Source organism: Gymnoscopelus microlampas (genome assembly GCF_963454915.1).
Source record: "Gymnoscopelus microlampas genome assembly, chromosome: 8".
NCBI lineage: Eukaryota > Metazoa > Chordata > Actinopteri > Myctophiformes > Myctophidae > Gymnoscopelus > Gymnoscopelus microlampas.
Genome location: NC_139945.1, coordinates 39,330,541 through 39,357,242, shown reverse-complemented (window position 1 = coordinate 39,357,242; position 26,702 = coordinate 39,330,541). Strand labels below are relative to the sequence as shown.

Here is a 26,702-nt window from a genome sequence, read left to right as displayed (position 1 = left end):
ACACACACACACACACACACACACACACACACGCACACACAATGCTGGCAGCAACATTGTAAGTGAGATCATCAACAGTATGGACAACAGTTGTCCTTGACAGCCCATGCATCCAAACAGAAAAGTCATATCTGATTGCATTAAACAACATTAAACAATGTTAAACTCACTTTGCCACTCGTTTTGCCACTCGATGTGCCATTCACTTTAAGCATGCGCATATCCTCTATTGTTTCTTCGCACAGCTGCCATATTGGAATTGGGCCTCTGCCTCTCCCTTACTTCCTTCACAGGTCTTACCAATTATACTAATTAAGGCTCTGTTCCATTCTGGTCAAACAGAGTCAGGGTGCTGATATTGTGCTATTGTGTTGGCTCACTGGAAACACTCTGCTGAGTCTGCTACACTAGTGGGTCTCAAAGTGTGGTCCAGGTACCCTCATGGTTCCTTGAGGGGGTTCCAAGTAGCCCCTTACGGGTGTGTAACTCTGAGAGTTATGAGGGTCCTTGAAATTAAAAGGTTTGAGAACCACTGTGCTACACTAAATGGAACTGAGCCTTAATTTGTGTAATTTAATTGGTAAGACCCGTGAAGGAAGTAAGGAAGAGGCCCAATTTCTTTCCAATATGGCTGCTGTGCCTAAAGCCTCTACCTGGAGTCCTGCTCTGTCTAGACCTGTCGACCATAATCCTTAAAATTATAATCCTGTGCACGTGTGCAGTCTATAATATGAACTGATATGTACTGTATATAAATAACACTGTCACATAGAAGGCTGTAGAGGGTAAAGTGAACTGGTGGTGGTAAAATGAACATTCTAATAGGGGTGCAACAGTTAATCGAACTAATCAATGTAATCCATAAAATAAAATTAAAATTAAAACATGGCAAAATAGCCAAGCTTGTTTCTACAATCTTGTGAGCTTGTAGATTTCCTATTTTCACTGTTTTTGCACTAAAACATTGTACTACGTTTAAAATACTGTAGAGCTTGAGTTCGAGTTAATCAGACTAATCGATTTAGTCAATTATAAAAAATCTATTAGAATTTGTTTTGTGTCGATTTGTTAATAAAAAAGAAAAATGTGCTTCTTGACTATTCGATTAATCGAAAAAGTAGCCCCACATTCTAAAGTGCAGTGAAATACGGGGAAAATACCAAAAAAGCAATTCAAAATGTGATAATATGTGTACAGTCCATACGGTATATCTATAAACTATTCCTATTGCAGTATATCACTTTTTATTTTAATCTTAGAAGTCTGGGGATAAGGCCTAAGAATAGAAACTGCTCCTGTACCATTTGCCAGTCGGTAGCAGAGTGAGTAGCAGAGCTGGGTTTCCTAATGCCTACCATACAATAGAAGACTTTGAAAAGACTTTGAAAAGACTTAACATCTGACACCCTCTCACATCATACACACACTAGAAGACATTTTTTTTTTAAACTTTAAAAAAGAACGTGTGACACCCTCTCACATCTAAAGACAATGTGTCGTAAGACAGAGATTTTAGTCACACAGAAATGTTGCCTAATAATAAAAAGTCTGCCTGTCTGTCTGTTTGTCTGACTTAGTCAGATGTAATTTCTGATTTTGCTATATGCAACACAGCTGACTGGTGATCATCACTCATCAGTGACACAGACTCTGTACAATAATTTGATTGTTGTTAAACTTTTCACATGTATGTTAATCCAAAGATAATGTATTTGTTAATCCAAAGAGAATACGCATTCTCTGAACATGCATGGTCTTCAGCAATTTTTTGAGCCCCTGATTTTTGGCGAGGTACTTTGACTTAGCTAGTCAGGGTGCAGTTCGCTTTACATTAGTGGCACATATGTGTATTCTGTATATCTGACTGGACAAGTGTTTCGACCGCTCCATTTTCACAATAACACCACGGGGTGGGGTATCAGATGACAAGTGTGTTTTAATGATAATTCAATTTCAATTCAATCTTTATTTATCATGTAAATACATATGTTTTAAAGATTGACATTTTGGCCAACGTCCTATAACTGATTAATTGCATGGTCAAATCGATATTGATATTGCAATACGTAAGTATACATTACAGTAACTGTGATTCTGGGTGCAGATTCATAATTAAACAGTGCATTCTGATTACTTATTTGATTAGACCTTGTGATGCACATATTAGTTCAAACTTAAATTAAGATGTAACATTTAATTTAACATTTTCCAACTTTATTTGTTCTATATGTAGACCCTTTTGAAGGCTTTGAAAGTCATTCAGCTTAGGGACAATGATGGTGTTTTTTTGGAGGTTATGTTTTTGTCCCTGTCTGTCCGTCTATCTGTGTGCATGTCTGTGAACAGGTAATATCAGGCACCACTGGAGACTTTAAAGTAATACTAGGTAACGTTTTCAGTAAAACTAAAGTTAAATTGTATATCTTTTGTAAGTGGCAAATGTTTCACATCACCCACTCCATGAATTTCACCTCCGAAAGCCTTTTATTTATATATTTTCTATTGAACGCTGTCGAGCATGACTTTCCCTCGGAAATTACGTCAGCTGGCCGGAAAAAGGAAGCGGAAATCCACCGGGTTCCTGTTTGGCCAGGAACTACCGCGCCGGTTTCCTGTTTGGCCAGGAACTACCGCGCTAATAACAAAAGGAAACTCACGCTGATTTTAAGAGATTGTATGATTTGAAGAACGAAAAAAAGCTGAAAAAGAAAACACAGCTCACGGTAACTAAAGCTCCACTGGCTAAGAGAAATGATCCACAGATCGTATAAAAACAATTAAAAGAACGCTTTTTGAAACACTTCCGTCTTCCGGTGAAAACGAATGGAATTCTGGGTAACAGAGGATAAACGAACGGCCTGCAGTGACGGTAATGACCAGCAGAGGCTGCTAAAAGTAGTTTTTTGGAAATTTGCACAGAACAACTTTAAGTTTGCATTCTCCCTCTAAGTAGGCCAAGGAAGTTGGCCTCATTGTGGTGCTATAACATGTCACTTCACGTTTTGGCCTATAACTCTTAACCATAGGTCATACAATCAAATTGGTGGATTCCTTGGATCATGACACAACTTTTCTTCAGAACACACAGTTTTTGCTACTTCTACATATTTTGTCCAAAACTCACACACATCAGTTTACATCTCTGCACATTTTATATACTTGATCCAAAAACATAATGCATGAGCATTGCATGCACACTTCTGCCCATGGACAATGTTGACCAGTTATATAGAGTGGAAGGGAGGGGAGCCACCTGTGATGCTGGGTAGGGGAAACAGGTTTTATCATACAAGTGAGAGAGACAAGAAAGAGTATGTGCAAGGAAACCCAGGGAAAATGGAAATGAAGTTCTTGGCACCATTCCCCAGCTGCTATTAACCAGTGAAGAACGGCACTGGTTAACATATGGCGAGGGACGGAAGAGGAGCAGTACCAAATGTATGCATCTACTACACATGCATGCACATACGCATGTGCATGCGCACACGCACACGCACACACACACACACACACACACACACACACACACACACACACACACACACACACACACACACACACACACACACACACACACACCATGGCCAGTGAGCTGGGGTTTTCAGTGATCAAAGACTCAGCTCCCTCATTTAGACCAGACCAGTCTTCCAAGACATGGTAATGGGATGGGATGGAAACGACTGAGGGGGGTGGGAAGGTATTTCATGTCCCCCTGGTTAAGTGGAGCATGTGCATGTGCATGTGCATGTGCATGTGCATGTGCATGTGCATGTGCATGTGCATGTGCATGTGCATGTGCATGTGCATGTGCATGTGCATGTGCACATGTGCACATATTTTGCAGTCATATATGACCAAGGCAGACAGAAAGAGAGCGCTATCCGTCAGCATGCAGGCTTGGTCTGCTCCTATGCAGGTCATTACAACTCAATCGCAGAGCGGTTGAGTGAGCTGGTGCAGACAGAGACAGCACTCAGCAGAGCTCCGTCCCACCGGGAGATAGAGAGAGACGATAATGCACTTCTTGAAATATGACACCCTTTCCCTGGCACAAGACTTCCACAGTACTGTCTATCCCTCTATTTGTGACAGCTCACCAACTGATTGTCATGGTTTCTGTTTACTAAGTGTTGTCGTCCAATGAAACAGTTCCTGAAAGACATACATTAAATCCCTTCAACATTGGGTTGAAGTACATCAGTTTAAGAATGGCAATGGCACATATGCTACTACTGCCGCCCCCCCCCCCCCCCCCCCCCCCACGCCGTTTAATAAATCAAGTAGCACTAACAAGGACCACTGTACAGAATGTTGATATGATTCCAAAATGAAGTGCTATCTTGAGAGCATCCCATGCAATGTATTCCATGCTTAACCCCATTAAAGTATACGTAATATGGTTACATATACTGTGGGGCTGGCAGGCTGTTTAAATAAGCTTTGTGTAAAAGGGTTAACAACACAGGCCCATGGCTGTAAAATTTCAGCTGTCCCATTGATTACGAGGTAATGGCTGGATGGCTAGCTGGATAGATTAATGTGTTTCTCGGGGTGGGGTGGGGTTGGGTGGGGGGCTCATTGCTCGACAATGAATCTGACTCACTCACATGCAGACACAGCAAGCAGAGCTGCCTCCATATCCAATAACCTGCATTTCTATCCTTGTTCATATTTCAAATGCCAATTACTGGAGAGACCATTCCCTCAGCCATCCACCCCACATCCTCTCTGCTCTGTGTTGTTCTGAAACTCCACACACTGTGGTATGGATCAATTTGTTAACATGATCTCTGGGAGAAAGCATGTGAAATGCAAGTGTCACTGCATGCATATTGTGGCTCATATTAGAAACCTATAGGGAAAGTTCTGTAGAAAATAGAAATAATGACCAGAAACTTGAGGGAGCACACTCTGAGAGAACAGGGGTGGGTTGCGGGGGACTGCACCATCATACAGTAATATATTGCAGAGAACGTTGAATGCTATGGTGGAGCTGTGCTGTGCACACACGCTCAATATCTCCCGGCCACTGATAATGCGCCATACTACATCACTGTGTTAAATATTCAGAAGCTCTATATAGCCAGGTGAATGAACATACAGTACACGTTCACACACATATGAACATACAGTATATGCACATATGGATGCCCAGAAAGTTTGAGTATTTTCTGGAGGTGATTCTATGACATTTCTGTATATATTTCCGTGATGAAGTCGTTTGGTGATATTGAACCAGAGGCCAACATAAACCAATTTATGGTACTATGTTATGTTAATCACACACTTATCAACCTTAAATGAGTTCTGTTTTCAGCACCGGGAGGGCATGTCACCTCATTCAACATAGGGGAGGTCAGCTGTATCCTTGGCATTTCTACTTGGAAATTGAGTAATTTAGAGGATGAGACATGTAGTTTAATGAACCCTTTTCAGCTCTGCTGCCATGAAGAATATCTATAACCCAGAGGAATAAGCCATGTCAAAACCAAACTTCAGTCTATTTCCCCCCCAAGGTGGGGGAAAAGCTTAAATATATACTGAGAGGAGAGAGAGAGAGAGAGAGAGAGAGAGAGAGAGAGAGAGAGAGAGAGAGAGAGAGAGAGAGAGAGAGAGAGAGAGAGAGAGAGAGGCTGCAGGGAGAGAGAGGTTGCTTTACTGGGTGCGCTGTCCATGGTGCTGAAACCACTTGTGCGTTTTAGTTTTCTGTAGCTGGTTCTGAACCACTGTTAAGAATGTGTCTAACACCATTACCATATAGCAGATTCTAACAATGTAGCAAACCATGGTTCTATTGGTTCTGGGTGTTTGTCATGCCTGCAGGGGCTTGTGTTTCCCTTTATAATCGTAGTCAGCTGCTCTGCTCTATAGCAGTGGTTCTCAACTGGTGGTCCGAGGACCACGAGTGGTCCTTGAGGGGGTTCCAAGTGGTCCCCAGCTAAATGATGAAGAGTTGGTAACCAAATGGACACTTATAGATCTTTAACTCTTGAGAGGTAAAATGAAACCAAATGAACCCTTACGGGTCCATTTGGTTTCATTTTAATAGTAAAATTATTGTTGTAAGATCTGCATTACTTAATTTAAAAAAAAATATTTTGATAAATGTTTGCCTGTTATCTCTCCTATGGTACCACAGCAACAGCATGGAATTGTGGACAAAATCGTATCCAACAATAATAAAATAAGTCTTGGGTCTGAGAGTCTAAATCTCATCAAATGGTGGTCCGTGGCTCAAAATGCCAAATAAATAATGGACCTTGATATGATAAGGGTTGAAAACCACTGCTCTGGCGTCAAGTTTCCGCGCAGAAACTGAATGACATCATCACCAGTTCACGCTGGAATTGCCCGCTCAAACGCGCCCCACCAGACCAGGCGCATCAAGGTTTCCCTCTGTACGGATCAATGACACACTACACGATTCAGATTTGAATAAATAACCCTTAGAATATGAAGCTGGTTCTTACCTGGTTATTAATGCAGAGAGCGAGGTGTTTCCTCTCGCGAGCCACCACTGCCAGACCCCCGCTGCGCAGCCTCGCGTCCTCTCCCTGGTACATGGTTGTTCTGGAACAACACCAACACACGACTCAAAGTTAAAGAGCACAACCTATGTGAGATCAGCATCAAGTCTTCTGCGTCTAAATGGCAACAACACCTATATTTCCCCTATCACACTACCACTGAAAGCAGACGCAGCATTCCATCACTCAAGTATACCGAAGCTGCCGATTTATCTTTTCACTTAAAAACGTTTCAGGATGACAATTCAACAGTTCAAGTTCTAGAGACACAACACAATCTCAGTATTTTAAACTATATAATCTCAACATGGCCAAGAAAAGGCTTTCCGATGACGTAAACAATCATCGAAAACTAAAAGTGTAGCTCTGCATAGATAGAGGGACAGCAGCCATATTTAAGGCAAAAAAAAAAGTTTAAAATAAATCGTATGCACATACAATCCTAATGAAAATGAATACAGTTTTGCCTGTAACGGTTCGGCATGGTATAATGATATAGGTGGGACTAACCGGTAAGTGCCGTTCCTCAGCATGGTAAAGCGTTCCCCTGGTCGGAGTGAAGTGAGCACTTTGAGACGGGAGGAGTCAGAGAGAGACCACACTTGTCTTGGGGAGCGCAAACATCCAATGAGGTGCCGATGACTGCCGAGCGTGGGCTTTATACCATCCACGCGCGCATGTTGCGCGCTATAGCAGCAGGGGTGCCATTTCATTTAGCAATTACCGTTAATCAGAAGCGTAATTATTCCGCACACTTTCTCAGTTGGAAAAGGGCCGTCACATATCTAATCTACGGGACAATGTGCAGTCTTGACAACGCTGTGGATCACGGTGCGCTTGTATTTGCTCACCTCCTAGATCAGTGGTTCTCAGGGGTTCATCAGGGGTCCCCACATGATTTATTTTTGAGGGGGGGGGGGGGGGCAGATGACAGTGAAGTGACAATTAAGGACTTTTTAATACCTCAACAAAAACAAAGAATGAAAAGAAAAAGACCATTACTGCATCAAGTAATCAACAAACTATACTATAAAAACATTGGCCAAATTGTCAAATAATATAAGAAAGGGGCAAAACACTTGAAAATAGCCGATCTACAAGCTTTAGCAGATAGATTTGCTATGTTCACAATATATATTATGTGGAACCGAGTCAAACAAAATTGAATGCCTCAACTCCTACTCACAATTGCTTGTCAGGTGTGGGGTCCTCAATTCAAATATGATTATTTTGGGGGGTCACAGCCTGAAAAGGTTGAGAACCACTGATCTAATCTACGGGACAATGTGCAGTCTTGACAACGCCGTGAATCACGGTGCGCTTGTATTTGCTCACCTCAGATATGACACTGTATAGCCTATGTACACTGCCCTGGCTTGGACGGTGTGTGGGAGGCAAAACTTGAACAAACAACTGGCCTGGATTGTGAACAATAATTATGCACATGTCACATGATCATCACCAATAGCCTATGTGGGCACTCTGAGGACATTATACAGATGACTTGGGTAACCAAAAGGAATGAAGGACTATTTTTTTAATTTAACCTGTATTTCCTGTATGTTTTGAGTGTTTGGGTGTTAATTCAATCTGTTCATTCATTGCCATGTTTGTATTTGATGGTTTGCACTGATGGAGGAAGCTAACACGTGTGTGTCTGCATAATACCAACTTTTGATGTCGAATGCTTCTGTGGAAAATCCAATAAACAAAGGAGGAAAAAAAAGAATGAAGGACTTCCATCTCTGTCCAGTGAGGGATTCCTTCGAATACATCATGCTGCCGGTGACCTACAGCCTGGTGTTCCTCACGGGCCTGACGCTCAACGTGGCTCTGCTGTGGTCCGTGCACTGCCGGGCCCGCAGCGGCGGCTGGAGCGGCACCGTGATCTACCTGACCAACCTGGCGGTGGCGGACCTCCTCTACGTGCTGTCCCTGCCCACGCTCATCATCAGCGACACCATGGGGAGCGCGTGGCCCTTCGGCGACTTCATCTGCAAGACCGTGCGGTTCTTCTTCCTGGTCAACCTGCACTGCAGCATGATGTTCCTCGGCTGCGTCAGCGTGTACCGCTTCCTCATGGTGTGTTTCCCCATCGCCGCGTTGCGCTTCAGGAACAGAAAGCTCGCCGTGTTGGTGTCGTCCTCCATCTGGGTGCTGGTCACCCTGGAGGTGTTGCCCACGCTGGCCTTCGCGCACACGGGCTTCATCAACAACATGACCGTGTGTTTCGAAATGACCGATCCCGAGCAATTCAACAAGTACTTTCCCTACGGGATGTTTCTCACCGTGGTGGGCTTTTTGCTGCCCTTTCTCGTGACTATAACCTGCTCTTGCTCGACGATCAAGGCGCTTTGTTGCGTGTCCGATGGGACGTGCGTGAGGACGGGAAAGGTGCGCAACAAGTCCCTGTGCACTCTCCTGGTGGTCTTTGTGATATTCGTGGTGTGTTTCGTGCCCTACCACGTCAATCGGACAGTGTATCTGTTCGTGCGGGTGTACATGGTGGGGAATTGCCACGCTCTCAACGTGATGCTGGCTTCCTTAAAGGCCTGGAAGCCCCTCGTCAGTCTGAATTGCTGCGCAAACCCACTTCTCTACTTTCTGGGGTCCGATCGGCACCGCAGAGAACTCCGTGCCTGGCTGTGCAAGAAGAAGAGAAGATCCGTGCATCCAACGGTGTGTTTGGTCGAAGCGCACACCACCAATGGTGTAAAGTAATATTAAGTAGCCTACATTTACTCAAGTAGCCTACTGTATACTTCTACAATGTTGAGGTATTTTTTACTTTACTGGAGTATTTCCAATTTGCTGTAGCCTACTTTTACTTCTACTCCATTACATTAGGCAGCATCTCAGAGGCAAATGTTACTTATACTCCATATTTGTTACTTTACAGCCATATATATACATTTCGGCTATTTAGCCGATCTACAAGCTCACAATGCATGGTGATGCGACCATTCTGCTATTTTCTAAAGATTTGTATACATTTGAAAACGTGTGAAATGGGACGTTCTGCATAAGGAGTAGCCTACTTTTACTTTGGGTACTTTAAGTATATTTTGATACCAATACTTTTGTACTTTTACTCAATTCCGTACTTTTACTTGTAACAGAGTATTTCTACATTGCAGTATTGATACTTTTACTTAAGTAAACTGCACAACACGCACCTGTCTGGGCCCATCACGGCTCTGCCATGCATAAAACAGTAGGCTGCCTATATACGTTTAATTAAAGGGTTAACGCCGTACAGTAAACATCACATGATACATATTCCACCCATGCTTTGAAAATGTTTTTTTTTTATTATTATTTCTCAAAAAATAAAAAATAAAAGCATGTAAAGATTCAACAGGTCACAAAAGAAATAAGTCGAAAGTGTGCTAGTGTAGCTGTGTAACGTTATGTGACAATGTTGTTGATGAACTGCATTAATAAGCATTTCACAAACCATGACAATTACAAAAAGTGACAGTGCATACTGTATCCTAGACAAACATTACATCCCCTAGGCCTGTCCTGACAATAACAGATCAGAGCATTAGTGCCCTCTATTGTTCATCCAGTTAAATGTCAGATAAAACCAGCATCTACAAGTGCTATAAACCTATTGTTATGACATGAAACCTGCACATATTTATGTCAGCCACAAACCATAAAAAGGCAGAGAATCCTCAAGTGTAAGGTAAAGAGAAGCTTACAAGATATACAAATAATGTATGTATATCTGGAAAGAATATTTAAAGTCATAACAAACATCACACAAAAGAAAAACAGAATTGTCAGTATGCCTTAACCACTTAAAGCCTAATAGCCTTCATGGAGGCTATTACAGCCTTCATGGAGTCCCCCAGGTCTCAAGTCCACTCTTTTTTTTACACCAAATCTCTATCTGGAAAATAGCCGATCTATAGGTGCTCACATGCAGATCTTCCAGTTTTGATGAATGTTTGCCCCAGAATAAGGTCACTCGGTTTCAAGCGCTTAAAAAGACATCAGTGCTACACATATCTAGTTTAGAAAGGGCACTTTGGCATGCATCCTTGGTTTAGTCAAGTGCATATGCTTGTCCGAAGTAACAGAGAGCAAGGTCATGGTTAGTGTTAGGAGACAGAGCAAGGAAGTACTGAGATCACTTCAAAACACTCCGAAAGGCCAAGGATGACAGATGGGCAGAACAATGGTGTGGGAGCTGAGAGGGGAGGGGAAGGAGTGTGTCAGATAACTTAAATCAAAAGCTATACTGCTATACAGCTTTACTGAATGTTGGCAATAAAGGTTACATTTCCTTGGATGTATGGTTATGTTCATATATTCAGTGTTAGAATAAACAATGACATGTAATTCTGCCCGTATCATCTCTTGTTTTGAACACACAGGTGACTGTAGTCACATATACATACCTGTGCTCCCAGCCGGGAGAGGTAACGGTTGCGGAGACCAAAAGCAGACATTGGCTTTAGTCTGTCAAGGTCCCTGTCAGACAGTTCACTCAATCGCCTCTTAACCCTGTAAGGATGCCGCCATCTTCATCATCATCACCACCACATTTAGGATCACATGTATGTAAAATAAATTAGCAGAATTGATCAGTTATATTCAGCAGGCTCAGGGCTATATGCAAATGAGTAATATCACCATAGGTTGTTGGGAGCAAGACTAGCAGAACAGTTGCATTGTAATCCTCTTACACAAACTTATATTTAACTTGATATCATTGTTTTTTTGAACAACACAATAAAAGGTCAATTCATTCAAATTAAAACATTCATTCAGGTAAATAGGAAATCTGCTTTATTTGTACTGGCACTTTTGTTTTTAATAACAATGTATATGTACTTTTCCTTTTTGTCAGTAAGAACATGTTAATAAAGCAATGTAATGATCACCAACACTAGGCGGTTGAACACAAGGGTTATAAATACGTCACTCCCGTAATCTACCCTACGCAAAGACTGCACTGCAGTCACAATACCATAGTGCAAATGATTGGCGAAGAAAGTAGTTCTGTATCAGATGGTACCATTAGAATCACTTCAATCCACAAACATCACTTTATCTTTGTGGAGTAAGCTATACTATAATCCTTTCTGGCCTCATTCCACTCCTCTAATGTGTTGCTCTGCCCAGGACTGCTTTGCTGAGCAGAAGTAGTGAAAGTTACACCCGATAACAATACAAAGAGACAAAGCTTTATACAAATTGCTCTGAAGTGTTACCAAGGTAAAACTGAATTAAACCATAACATAATTTAAATGATCTTGTGCCTGATTAGGGCACATCGATTTGATTCAGTACATTTAGTAAATTACAGCAATTAAGTAAGTGAACAAAATACATTGTCCGTATGAATAGGTAACGTTATAACATCACGTAAGATCTTATTTTATAGCCATTACAAGCCAGGTAATCTTGAAAAGGTCAAGATGAAGCTGTATTTTAAAAACTACAGCTTTAAAAAGTTGAAAAGTGAATGTCATTACATGGGTAAGTGCTATCAAAAGTGTGTCCCTCTCCTTTTCTAATTCTTTTTTTTTATTGTTTTATTAATGTCCAATTTGATGGTGCAACAGAAAATAAACTTTTATGAACCTTCGGGACCAGCGAAGATACAAGAAATGAAGGAATTGAGCCATAAAGATTTGAACGATGAAGAGCCATGCTCTTTCTGAGATCCACCACCATAAACGGTCAATGATGCATATGATTAAAATTGAATATGAACTCACTATGTGCAAAAGCAAAATAGAGCTCCAGTCTAGAGAGGGACATTTGGTTGGCAATTATATGGATTGCTAGCCAATGACACATGCGGCAACTCATTGCCATTACTTCTTAAATAAGGCGAGAGAAATACCTGCTAAAACAACTTAAATAAAAAAAAAGAAATGTATAAATACATTTAAACCATAATCAAGATTGTTACCAAAAAATATAAAATATAGAAAATATTTGGGATGCATTATGCACTATTTGTGCATATCAGGATGGTAAAACCTATTCCACAGGATACCAGTTGCAATCTGTAGAGGCTCATACTTTTTAGTGCCTTTAAGTGTCTTCTGAGAGTTCCGGCACGCACGCACGCACACGCACACACACACACACACACACACACACACATGCACGCAAACAGTCGCATACGCACGCACACACGTGCACAGTCGCATACGCACACACAGTCTCAGCCAGGCGCGCATTTGCAAGGAAGCGTCAGTGAGATGAGAAGGTGGTAGAGTCAGTATGAGAAGGTGGTAGAGTCAGTATGAGAAGGTGGTAGAGTCAGTATGTGAGTGAAACTGAGTCCAAACTTTGACTTGTCAGTGTGTTGATAGGGAGGTCAGTTCGGATTAAAAATACTATTTATAATTGTCACGGCCAGACAGTCAGAGTTCTGTTGGGAAGAGGCACAGATGACAGTACTGGGCGGAGTCAGTTGTGCAGTCCAGACAATGCAGCTGGCTCTCAAGCCCAGGACCATGTGTGTGTTCCCGTTCATCGTCATCATCTGGAAAATAGCAATTACAGCACACAGCAGCCAAATTAGTCCATCTTTTCCCATACCGATATTCCAAAAGGCAACCTAAACTACTGAATCCACATGAACCCGGTACATAATTTCTTCAGTTGTTTGGGGCAAGCTCAATGGCAAAGTGTAAAGTATGATTTTTTAAAATACTGACTAGTGTAATGCCATAGGCTCAGGCCAGCAGTTGAGTAAGATAAATGTAGTTACTGTATATCAACATGTTAGACATAGAACTGAGAGCTGGGACAGCCGTGGTTGTCTGTCTCATAGACGCCGGAGGGGGTGTCACACGGTTTCAGCTATCAACTTATTTTTCTCTAAAAGATGATCTAGCACCTCATCCTTCCTATTGTGTTGCGCTATCGTCGTCGTATATTGGCTGCATGCTTGCCTCTCACCGCAATGACTATTCTTTTTTTTCCTCTAAATTTTCATCCCACGATTTTGTAACCCCTATTTTTTCACCCTAGTGCCAATGCCTAAGCGTGTAATCCAGGGCACTACCTTCCCTCTGCCAACCTAGGGAGGCCAGGGCCGAGCTCATGCCTCCTTCAATGCATGAGAGCCGCCTGACCTTCTTATCACCTGACAGGGGAGAGTTTCCCTGGTTGGACGTAGCGCGTGGAAGGAACACGTTATTCCAACCAGTTCCCTTCCCCTCCATCAGGCGCCCCGGCTGGCCAGGGGGAGGCAGTATAGTGACCAGGATTACTGCATGTTTTTTGTGAGGGTACCTACCCTAGGAGACACGGGGAGAACATGCAAACTCCACACAGAAAGGCCCTTTCGCCAACCCCACCAAGGGTGTGGGCACTGATGACGCGGAGGAGAGAACACGCCCCCAGTGCCCACAGCGTCCCCTGCGGGAATTGAACCCAGGACATTCTAGCTGTGAGGCGACAGCGATACCGACTGCGCCACCGTGCCCCCAATGCCCCCCGCAATGACTATTCTGATACTGGCTACGTGCAGTCTCTCTCAACTATAGGGGCCAGACAAGCTAATACACAACACATCGTTGTTCTTTGTAAACTGGCTGTAGGTGTGAAATAAGGGGGGCTCGGGCTGCTAGAATCAAGTGCTGTTGTCCCATCAGTTAAAGTGAGAGCGCACGCACATACATACCTCCGTGTAATCAAAGTGCACCGTAGCATGTGTGATCATGGATTCCGTATTAATCGAGGTTAAAACATGCAATTTTATGTCATTGTCAATGTCTCTTATAGGCTGCTACAGTTAGGCTAGATTTCATATGATATAGCTGACATCTCGCCTACTGTGTTAGAACAGCATTTTGTTTGTCGGGTCCATAAAATAGTGGGTGATGTCCGTCTGGTGTCCGTATGTGTCTCTGATATGTAGTAGTGGAGTAGAAGTAAAAGTATTGAAAATTGGAAATAGGCCTACTCCAGTAAAACTCAAAATTGCGTCTCAATTCTTCTATATGGTATAGGTATTTTATTATTAGGCTATAATGTTATTGCAGTTTGTACAGCTGTGGACAGTTATTTTATTATTATTATTATTATTATTATTATTATTAATGCATGTCATAAAAAGTTTGGGAAACACAAACTTAATTTAAATTAAATTCTTTAACCAGAGCTACTTAAACAATTGTCATCTAACAACACATTAAAGTGCTTATTTTAGTTAAAGTCCGAGGTGTCCATAGTCCATTTGGTTACATGTGTGCGCTATTTGGAGCTACACCAAAACGGAATGTGAGAGTCATGATGTCACCACTTGGCCACGCCCACCATGACGTCATCATTGTCCCCCCACCTATTTAACCCCTTCCGGCGTGCATGGTCTGTCTAGTAGTAGAATCAAACCATTCCACAAGCACGTCATCTGAAAAAAGTTACTCAGAGAGAGCAAATACTATGATTTTCATACAATGATAAATTAATACACTGTTAATAATGTATTACTGGGCTGCTAAATGCTTTGCCTAGCGCCAAAATCATATAGACTCCAATCCTTTAGCCCAGAGAAGTGATCCATATTAAACAGACCACAGTGGTTTCAGCTAGAGTCAGACCAACAGCAATGCAGAATTGGGGTGAAACGTATATAGTAGAATAATTGATGAATTTATCGCCAGAAAATCTAATTCAATTTTAGTAGTCGAATAATCACTTAAGTGATCAGGTAAACGTTTTGCTAAATATTACACAATGAAAAGTTATGTTTTTGTTTGCTGGGTAGATATTTCAACAATGTCAAGATGTTTGTAACATGCGATTTATTACCTTACTTTACCATAAATGGAGGGGTTAAATTGATTGTATAGATATACAATCAGAAATATATTGGACACCTAATCTGCCCTAATGCAGAATAATATACTTGAGACGTGCTCTTAAACTCAAAACATGCCTGTACCACTTGCTTGCTACGCACACTGTTCACAGTCTCTCTGAGACACTTGTGTAGATGTAGTGGGTGAGTGAATTAGGTGGAATGAAGAATGGAAGATCAAAACTACTCACTCGGAGTCTGAAGTGGCTTCTTTCTGGAGTTTGGCTCTGGCTGAAGCTGACATGTTCAAATCTCCTCCTGACCAAGAGGAACAGATAGCGCAAATAAGAAAAAAAAAACATTGATTAAATGTAAGAGAGAAAGTTGAGAGGGGATACATGAAATATGAAAGAGAAAGCGTGAAAGGAGACAGAACTAGAGAAAAGTAGGGAATGAAGAGTATGTTGAGGAGAAAACATAATATTAAGACGAATGAGAGAAAGGGCGGATCAAAGCTAAAGACATGCTTCAGAGAATATCAAAAGCTACACTTGACACTAAGTGGTATAATGATGTGACAGCTAACAGCACTCTTCTCTCTTACCTCGGAGATAATCCACAAAGTACAGCATCACCACCGCTATTAGTGCGACTGTTGGCAAAGAGAGGCGAAGGAGAGATTGTTAGAATTATTGATTATGTCAGTCAAAGGGGTCTAAGAGAAAGTTCAAAGACGAAGCTCTAACAAATGCTTACAGAGAAACACACGCGTGCACGCACGCACGCACGCACACACACACACACACACACACACACACACACACACACACACACACACACACACACACACACACACACACACACACACACACACACACACACACACACACACACACACACACACACACACACACACACACACACACACGTTACTCACTACAGACGCAGGCACAGAAAAAGACTTCTAGAAAGAGGTATCCTTTGTCATCTAGAATGGTTCCAGCTGCCATGGCAATGAGAGCAAGTCCCAGGTTCTGGATTGACTGCATGCTGAGGAAACAGAAGGGGAAACATTAGAGATTAGATTAATGTCAAGTACAATTAACACAACAAAATTAACATATAGCCTATGTGATTAAAATATGAGGTCATACTGTATGAGGATGGGGTTTTAGGAATGGGTGTTTGGGCCTTTTTGGGGCGGTGTAGCCGCCCCCTATAAGTGAGTTTTGGACACCGACCAAAACATTTGTGTACCCCCTAACCCTTCCATTGTTAATGCAAATCGATACTTTTTTCATATCAGCCAATCACATTACAGCTAGTGTCATCACCACTAACTGTAATGTGATTGGCTGACTTTGCAAATTCAGGACTGTGATTGGCTAGCGAAACACATGACACATGTGCAGCCCTATGGATAGCAGTATGGACTTTAAAAAAAGTCATTTATGTTGTGATGACCACACACCGCCCACTTCACACTGGGTGTGATTTTTTTGTAAACGTGTAAACTTGGAATGTTAGCCATTATCTGTGTTTACCCATAGCATAGCATCATCTCTCAAAATAGATTCCGCTAAAAACAAATAAATGGAAAAAATTTCCCCCCTTTTTTTTACCGAATGGGTTCCCAGATTGCCCATTGCATGACTTCATATCAATACAATTAAGGTTGCAGTGCACATCACAGGGAAATAACCCACAGGAATCAGGAGGACAGCACTAACGTTATAGGATGGCTCAACATAACCCCATCAGAGACTTGAAGCCACCTTCCCACCATCTTGGATGTCCAAATCAATATTTCGGTGTTTTAAGTGGAGTACAGGGTTTTTCCTGCATAGAGCATGTCGGACCAATACGGGAAAAGTCACATTTCTAAGACATCATTCATTACAGTAAATAATTCAATGAGATGAAATGATCTTGCAGTTTGGTGCTAGTAGACAGCCTTATCGTGTCACCAGTGGTGCACATCGACATTTCGGCTCACTTTGGTGGAAGAAGCAGAGTGCATTCCATATTAAAGCTGCATCCAGTCTCATGGCTGTTGACAGTCGCTTTGAAAAGCAGAGCAAATGTGTAGCACTGCTAGAGCAGCACGGTATTTTGCATGCGGAACAATAATTTATCATATTTCTTACATTATTTATCAGCTGTTTTTAAAATTTCAGTTAATCCATCCTAAACGGTTAATGGATAATTTTGGTCCACAAGGTTAACAGTGTACCACACACCAAAAGGCCACAATAACAGTGAGATCATACTAGGAGTACAATAGTTAATCGGCTATTTTCACTATATTTGTATGACACTGTTGTGTGACAAAGTATAAAATATGGTTAATTGATTCTTTGAAATTAAAATTAAATAAAAAAAGAACCTGCTTCTCTATTATTTGATTAATCAAAAAAGTTATTGATTAAATAATGATCATACTGTAGGTACATACAATCCATAGGCAGTCCCCAGCATATGTTCTGGCACCACAAAGGCTACCATGGGCCACAGAGCACAAGCCAGTAAGGAATAGGACACACCCAGCAGGGACTGAAAAACACACACACACACACACACACACACACACACACACAGACACAGACACACACACACACACACACACACACACACACACACACACACACACACACACACACACACACACACACACACACACACACACACACACACACACACACACACACACACACACACAATAAATATGGAACATCTGTGCCTACACCAGATGAAAATTTCTCACTACTAATATAGAACATTTTAACAACATGAAGCCTGGCCTCCCTATTCTGGGGCCAACATTCGGCAAAAATAGCAGATCTACAAGCTCACAGCGCATCACAACGTGAAACGTTGTAGATCAGCTATTTCCGGCGAGATGTGGTGTACAGTGAAACTATTTGGGTGCCTAGTATAGACCCCTGGGGGACTCCTCAGTCAATAGTAATACTTAATTTTAATACCCGCATATGCAAATGTTTATTCTCCTAAACATAGGTATTACCATGGCTATCCAAGGGTTCCAGAAGGTAAAAGCCAGCATCATATGAGCAGCAAGGGTAGTGACCACAGCACATATCACCCAGATCACATTCTTCCCCGTCTTATCCACCATAAAGCCCAGTATTGGAGAGGCAGGGGCTGAGATGATGTACACAATACTGGTATTTAGAAAGAAGTAGAGAAAATAGAACAGGGGGAGAACATTTGATTGTTGGAAGAGCAGGTTACAAGACAATGTAAGGAGTTAGACTTTTACTTTGGTACTGTAAGTATATTTTGATGCCAATACTTTTGTACTTTTACTTAACCCATTAAGATCTGGAACGCATCTGTGTAATTTTTTGATTTGAGGTAAAAAGCATTGTTTTACACTTTGGCTATTCAAAAATAGCAGATATACAAGCTCATAGCGCTTACAGCTCTATTACAAGCCTTTCACTTGTAATAGAGCATTTTTATATTGGTATTGATACTTCTTCCACCACTGATGTTTGATCCCGGTTACCTGTTGATGAACCTGGCTTGAGTAGGGGTGAAGTCAAACTTTTCAATGAAGAACACCCTGAAAGAATAAAAATGGATGATTTAACCACATGAACCTTAGCGTTCCCATTCTTGGGTGAACATTTGCAGAAAATAGCAGATCTACGATGCATTGTCAGCTATTAGATCTGCTATTTTTGGCCAAGATATTTGTTTTTAGAGGGAAATACAAACAGTCCTAATATAGAGTATAATATAGGGTTTAACACACACAGAGTGTAACATGGCCATGGTACTGAGGTAAACACCACAGCGAGTGGTTATAAAGCTGGCCTCTGCATTCAGGTAACTCACAATTGGATACACTATTGTTCGGTTCCCTCCAGTCCATTTGCATATAATCTACAGTATTTGCTCTGTAAGCACTGACCATCAATGGAAAAATCATGTTGGTTGCCAAGTGATTTGAGAGTGCCTTTCAGTGAAGGAAATGTGGAATTTGATAAACCCTCTCAAGGCTCAATTGGTTTCTTTCTATACCAACCATTCTCTCTCTGGGGGGCCATCTCTCTAACTCTCTCTTACTTTATGGTTGTTTTAAAAGAGAGCTTTGTGTAGCTGAACCATTATGTTCTCGTGACGAGGGTTGTTTTTCTTTTCATTCCTTTATCACAGGTTGAGGATTACATTATGATAAAAAGGAAAAAGAAAAACAGACGATTTATTCCCCAGACAAGACAAGGCAGAATGAGGGGGAATAGAGTATTTCACAGCCAGAGTTTAACCAAATTGGCTTCTCAATTATTTTAAACTTAAAAGGGGTTTTTCACTTTAAAACACTTCTGGGGACATTTTAACAACCCAGGCTTTTGTGTGCAACCCAGACTGTTTTTAGGTTTGATCACACACACCCCCTCCTATATAAGCTCCTTGAACAGAAGTGTTTTAAAGTGAAATGCCCCTTAAACAGACAAATATATTCAAATAATAATCCAAAAGGAAATTCAAGAAAGCACTGCCTTGCTGCTCAATAGGAATAAGAGCTGCTGTTCCAAATAATAAATACTAAATGGTTGCCATGAACTGATGTAGACTGCTGCTGCATCTGCCAAAGCACAGAAAATGTGAGCTTCTTTATATGATACCGTTTTTAAATGCTTTATTTTATGTGTGTGAGTGATTATTACTGTGCTTTGAACTGTAATACATACTATTCTCGTTTTGTGAAGCGCCTTTAATTTACTGAAATCTGCTACATAAATCAAGTTGACTTGACATTCACCTGTATGTGTATAGTAGGTTACATTACTTACTACCAAGCACCACCATTATTCCAGGAATACTGGGAGGAAAGGGTCATACCGTTCAGGTCTACAAGATTTGCAGGCAATGAGTCGGCATATTTGATTTTGGTGTCATGTGTGAACGAACGTGCACTGAATTTTGAGTGCCGGCAACCTTGTTTCGGCATTTGTGCCTGCTTGGGACCTACAACATTGCAGGAAAAGTCTTTGCGGAAAGCAAGTGTGAACACCGTGCTGACAGCATCGTGATATTGCTTGCATATTCTGAGTGCGACTTGTTGTGTTCAATATTAGTTTTCCATTCATGTTTTTACATCAACTGTTGAACACTAAGATCTATATGAATCTGGCAGGGGATAAATTAATTCACATGAGCTGATAAAAAATGGCCTCTCTCTCTCTATGTTTGGAGTGGACATGAGATTTTAGGCTGCAGATTATTATTCTGCCTGTAAATGGTCGGTTTCATTGCCGTTTCCTCAGCAGAAAACCATTTGTTCTGCCCTTTTTTATTTCAATGAAGTTACAGCCATCTGCCAGCCTGCAGATGGATGGATCATGGATGCGATATTGATAATTCATCAGCAAATGCTTAGTCTGCGTGCTTACTGTCAAATCTCACGTGAGTAGCAAGTACTGCACTTGACTATTCCGCGAAGAATGACAACGGTACAGTACATACCGCAAACTGCACAGGAAAATAGGGCATGTGAGAACGCCTCCTACTGCCTATGCCAGCAACTTATGTTAATTAGTTTCCCGAAAATGTAACGGTATCCATATCTGAACATAGCTATAGTGAGGTATCAGTAATGTGCTACCAAAAGCACTTCTATAAAGAAGCAATTCATTCTTGTTCAGCAGTTACTGGTGCTAGAGCACAGAATGTGCAGAATGACTTGGACTCTATGATAGTCGATTTAGACAAAGTCTAGATCCATAAGAATGAGTCACTGGATGGCCGCGCCGTGGTTGGCCAGTTGATAGGTTGTCGGGGAGACAGCCAATTAATCTGCATCAGTTGTCAATGCTAGCACAAACAATGGTCTCTAATGATTACTCAAATTAAATTTACATTTCTATATATAAATATAATATTTTAGTTCTTGGTAATAAAACAAGTAATTGCATAGCATCAAGCGCTATATTGTATGATGATATAAACTTATGGGTTTATGAGTAACTGGTGTTACTCACTGTCCAAGTCCAATGAAGGGGAAGACAGCTACATAGTAGCCAACACAGATGAGGAAGATGAGCCAGAGCTGGAATGGGAAGTCTTTGACATCTGTCAGTTTGATCACCTCACCTAAACATGCATTTAAGTAAACATACAGAAATAGAATGCTTTCATCAGATCTCTCAAAACATGCAATAAAGAAGATTAGGTTCTTATTCAATAATTTGCATGGTCCCCCTGCCTTAAGCTACATGTCCCATTCAACTCTAAAAGCTAATTGCACAATCCTTTATGATGTGTTGTTCCACAGAAATTCTATATTTTCAACTGAAAACAAAGTATAGATTAGCCTTTAGAAGGCATGTCAATGAAGGTAGATAAAATAACAAAAAAAAACACAATCTTTCATCTGCGTCAACACTGACAATGAAGACTACTCTATTCATTATCTATTGTCAAGCGTAGGTCAAGGATGAAACAATAAAGGATTATTGACCTGTGTTGCTTTGCTCCTTGTGGAGGATCTTTTCCGCTCGTCTATCAAGGAAGCCCAAGACCAGAGCACAGATCAGAGAGAATAAACATGTAAATGCAGCTATAGAGGGAAGAAAGAAAAGAATACAGATAGAATAGATGAGTTAATGGAGGTGATTGGCAATAAAGATTAACAAAGAGTTTCAACACACACACACACACACACACACACACACACACACACACACACACACACACACACACACACACACACACACACACACACACACACACACACACACACACACACACACACACACACACACACACACACACACACACACACACACACACACACACACCCTCCGCTGTGGTTATATGAGTTACTGTTGCTTGTTACTTTTTCGCCCACAGAATTGGAATAACTGGAATGTTTTTCTTTATCACACCATTCTTTGTAAACCCTAGAGATTTTTTGCGTGAAAATCCCAGTAGATCAACTGTTTCTGAAATACTCAGACTAGCCCGTTTGGCACCAACAACCATGCCTCGTTCACTTAGATAACCTTTCTTCCCCATGCTGATGCTAAATTTGAATTGCAGCACATTGTCTTGACTATGTGTGCATGCCTAAACGCATTGTGTTGCTGCCCGGTGAGTATATAGAGTATATATATATACATATATATATATATAGAGAGAGTTTAGTCTCTGTATATTCCAGATTAGCCTTGAACAGTCCTGATGGGGACAGTGCACGTTCACGGTAGTGTCTAAAATGAAAGTGAAACAAAAATGTGCTCACAGAGAAGTGGAAGCAAAGCACAAGGACAGACATTTCTTCTATGCAAGTGATTCATCAATGCCAGCCAGCGGCAGTTTTACTTCTTTCTCTCAGTTCTCTTTTTACCCCGCTACAGACTGTTATCTGAGAACATTAGTTTCTAGAAACAGGATCTAATGTCTATGTCAGAGCCAGAAATATATAGTATATGTAACCGGAGTCGTAACGTTGAAGAGAAGACTAGTGAATGTCTCTGCTCTTTCCTGTAACACACGCAAGCAAACATGCCATGGACAGAAAGGACATGTATTATATATCGCTTCATAGAAAAGGTACAAAACAGACATTTGCATTCATAGCTAGAGCCAGGCCGATGGCAGATTTTTGTATCCGATGCCGTTCCCGATTTTGGACAGTCCTAGACCACCGATGCGATTACCGATGTTTTGACTGATATTTTGTCAAAAATTGCAAAAGGTTTCTAATCAACTTGATTGGAAATGTCTGTGTGAAACATGGAAGAGGGAGTATTTGCAAACCAGCTTGCGCACCGAAAATGGTCGATCTACAAGCTCATAATGCGTTGCGGCGACGCGTCGTGAGGTTGTAGACGGGCTATTTTTGGTGCCCGCAACTAAGTATAACTCGGGCTTAAGGCATCCACAGGGGCCTCCGTGACACATGCCCCAGTAAAGTATGTGGCTGTGAACATGCTAATAGTGTGCTTATAACCTTACCTATCTATACAATTTTGTATCAGTTTCATATAATTGTCAGGCATAAAAGTGCACCTTACCTATCATGAGTGATACACCAAGTGTTGTGTATCCTGGGGCACCGACGATGGCGGCAACTCTGTTGTATACCCAGCCCATAATGTTCATGTTTACTGTACTGCCCTACAGGAAGGAAGCAAAGGGGATAAGTGAGACCACACAGTCAAGATATCTGCATATTTTCAATCTCTAAAATGTAATTAATTTAAGGCATTGTATACTGTGCTCACCAGTCGAGCCATGCTAAGCTGTAGACCGAACACCAGGTTGAGTTCCTTTCCTTTGAACCAGTTGACTGCATAGGTGTTCTGGGCCACAGCCAGGGACTCTCCTCCAATTCTATCCATAGATGACATTAGCGAGATCATTCAAGCTGTGTGAGGCGACAGAGGCGTGAAGGATAGGCCCAGGTTTTCCTGTGCATTTAGAGGCTAATACCACGATGGTACAAAACTAAAACAACATACTGTATTATGTTGTTTTATTTTTGCCAGTAAAAAAGATACAGCAATATTCTTACCCAAATACAAACCGTCCAACTTCCATTAACCAGAAGCGATTCAACAGTGCTCCAGCAGCAAATATTACCTATGCACAGATGGGGGATTATATATATAAAGAAATGCCTACATATTGACAGCCAGTCTCGTCATATAACTTTTCACACACACCTAACTTGCAAACCAAACCTAACCTACCTGTCCTATGCAGACAAAGAGGGAAAAGATGATCGTTCCCAGCCTACAAAGTAAAGAATGACAGAGAACATCCATTAGCAGGAGATAAATGACAGTGGCACTTTCATTTCACAGTTTATCTATACTGCCCTGGAAAACACTCCTACCTGATGCCAAAGACCCTGTCAAGTAAGAATCCTCCCAGGAAACAGAGAATGACATTGGGCCAGGAATACCAAGCATACAGCGCCATGAACTCAGAGGTGTTCAGCTTCATATCCTGGTACAATCAGGGAAGAAATATATTGGCCATTTATTTTATCCGGTTGTAATCTTTAGTGGTCTACAAAGTGATATGATGTTCGATATATTATTAAAGTGTAATAGATATCTTATCTATATATGTGTGTGAAAAGGCATCAGCTTATTTACCTGGGTGATCTCCGTCTGTAGTGAGGCAGGGTTATCATAACAGAAGTAGCTTCCTGAAATGAAGTAATAATATAGCCATAATGATAACAGTGTGTCTCTGCTCATGTGGGATAGCAGTCACACTGACAAAAACAGTGTGCAGTGGTGGAAAGTACGATAAATACCTCAAAATTATACTTAAGTACATTTACTGTACTTAAGTACAATTTTGAGGTAAGGATAAGGATAATTCCTTTTTAACAGGTTGTTCATGAAAGTCCTTGCGGTCTTGTTTCCAATGAGAACCTGTGAGCAATTAGGGGTTAAGAGTCTTGCTCAGGGACAAATTTCATTTCATCGACACATATGCTAATCTGGCCTGGAATCGAACCTGGGGCAACCAGGGCCTCTGGCTCCCTAGGCGGGTTCACTAACCATTCAGCTATGGCCGCCCCCAGGTATTTTACTTTACTGGAATATTTCCAATTTTCAGTACTTTTACTTCTACTCCACTACATCTCACTCAAGAGGCAAATATTACACTTTTACTCCACTGCAATTATTTGAACACTTTAGTTTACTTTGATTATTATCACAAAACAATAAACACTTCAGCCCTATATACCATATAGCCATTTCTTGAAAATAGCCGATCTAAAGCTCACAATGTGTCGCATCTGCTATTTGAAAACTTGTGAACTGGGACATTCTGCACAGTGCTTTCTAGTTTTGGTACTTTAAGTACATTTTGATGCCAACGTTGCACTTTCCACCACTGCTCAATAGCCATAGTGATAACATTGTGTCTCATCTCATGTGGGATAGATAGCAGTCTCACTCTCACTGACAAAACCAGTGCAAGTGTCTGTTGTTATCTAAACGATAAGGCATTTCGTTCAATACTTCAATTGGGCTACAGTCAGTGTTTACTTTCTCTGCTCACCGAATCCCAGGAAGCACATGAAAGTCAGGACAACGACCCGGTGCAGTAAATGACTGGGGTCGCAGATCGCTGACATCGGTCTACCAGGGGGTCCCCTGGAGGAAGACACATCATCATCATCCTCATCTCCTAACAAACTCCGCCGCTCCTCGATATCCGCCATGTTCCTTTAATCTGGAGCTGCGGAAGGAAAACGTAAATAAAGGCAGGAGCAACACAGCGATGGAGCAGGCGGTCGATCATATGACCGACCGACACGTCACGTGATCACATCAGCAGTCTATACGGAAGTACAATTGTTGTGAAAGCCTGGTGTTTGCACGTTCTCCCTTTTTGGCCCGCCGGCGCCGTACATCTACATAAACGTTCAGATGTCAATATAATGTGCTTACCCTAGCTGTAGTATACAACCCTCGTAGACGTATTTATGATTCTGACGTTTAGATTTACACGTATGTTCCGTATTGTTCAATGAAAAGCATTTTAATCCGATCGGTGGCTATTTTCTCATAGTTATAATGTATCAGAGTGCAATACAACTCCCAACCGATAGGTCGCGTAGTTGAAATCATAATGGCGAAAATACGAAGAAAATGGTCACCGATTGGATTAAAATGCTTTTTATTGAACAATGCGGAACATACGGATACTTTTGAGGGCCCGTATATAATTGTAACATCCGTGGCCATGGGGTAAGAACTTTATGTTTGAAATCTGAACGTTTATGTAGATGTACGGGCCAAAAAGGGGGAAAGTGCAAACACTAGGTTGAAGTTCATCCATGACTGTCATGGATGAACTTCAACCTGGTGTGCTGATATTACATGAACTGAACCTGGGATCATCGTGGCTGCATTTAAAATTGTAGTGCTGTGCGCACACTGTGCAGTCAGTGGCCAGCTCCGCTTGTTGTCATCAAATGTGCATTTAGTGAAATATCTCTCCTCCACGAGCTTCACACGCGGGCCACATTCTCTGTACGTGACAGGAGTGGGACTGCAGTAGTTAACTCCCTAGTGAAGTCCCTCCTCGCAAACAAACGCATGCGGTGTATGGCTGTGTTGTGGAATACAAAGGAATATATTTAACTCTATGAATGGAATGCATGGGGCTGGGGCATCAGTCATTCAGTAGCCTCGATCTCCAGGCTTTTATTGTTTAGTCATTCAGGGCTATACCCCGTTGCCCGTTCTAACTATTGTGTTATAGTGTTTTCTGAGTTCAAAATAATTAGAATGTGCTTAAAGGGCCAATCAGTTATACTTCCTTCTTCATCACCTAAAACAAAACAATTCATTAATTACATTAATTTCAAACAATTTGCAATATTTTGGGTCCTA

At 41.4% G+C, this 26,702-nt stretch overlaps 2 protein-coding genes across 3 annotated transcripts; one reads left to right on the top strand and one right to left on the bottom strand.

Annotated features, from left to right (window-relative positions):
* Positions 1–8,255: 8,255 nt before the first annotated feature.
* On the top strand, positions 8,256–9,248 carry LOC311050047 (P2Y purinoceptor 3-like; the record flags this gene model as incomplete). The annotated part of the gene is made up of 1 exon (XM_084064013.1): positions 8,256–9,248. One exon carries the CDS (start codon positions 8,256–8,258, stop codon positions 9,246–9,248), a length of 993 nt encoding a protein of 330 aa, XP_083920139.1.
* A 697-nt stretch (positions 9,249–9,945) lies between these two features.
* Positions 9,946–25,597, bottom strand: mfsd1 (major facilitator superfamily domain containing 1). 2 transcript variants are annotated; one of them, XM_084065433.1, is made up of 17 exons: positions 25,363–25,597; positions 24,441–24,493; positions 24,176–24,288; positions 24,030–24,072; positions 23,852–23,919; positions 23,562–23,670; positions 23,352–23,454; positions 21,794–21,892; positions 21,315–21,426; positions 18,836–18,892; positions 18,332–18,488; positions 17,762–17,859; positions 16,244–16,356; positions 15,911–15,958; positions 15,558–15,624; positions 10,937–11,042; positions 9,946–10,725 (listed from the first exon to the last, which is right to left on the bottom strand). In XM_084065433.1, the coding sequence occupies exons 1-17, from the start codon at positions 25,523–25,525 to the stop codon at positions 10,666–10,668; spliced, it is 1,569 nt and encodes a 522-aa protein (XP_083921559.1). In that variant the 5' UTR covers positions 25,526–25,597; the 3' UTR covers positions 9,946–10,665. The 2 variants fall into 2 exon arrangements, with proteins under 2 accessions (XP_083921559.1, XP_083921558.1); XM_084065432.1 differs by lacking the exons at positions 9,946–10,725; positions 10,937–11,042 and adding an exon at positions 11,305–13,041.
* Between the last annotated feature and the right edge of the window lie 1,105 nt (positions 25,598–26,702).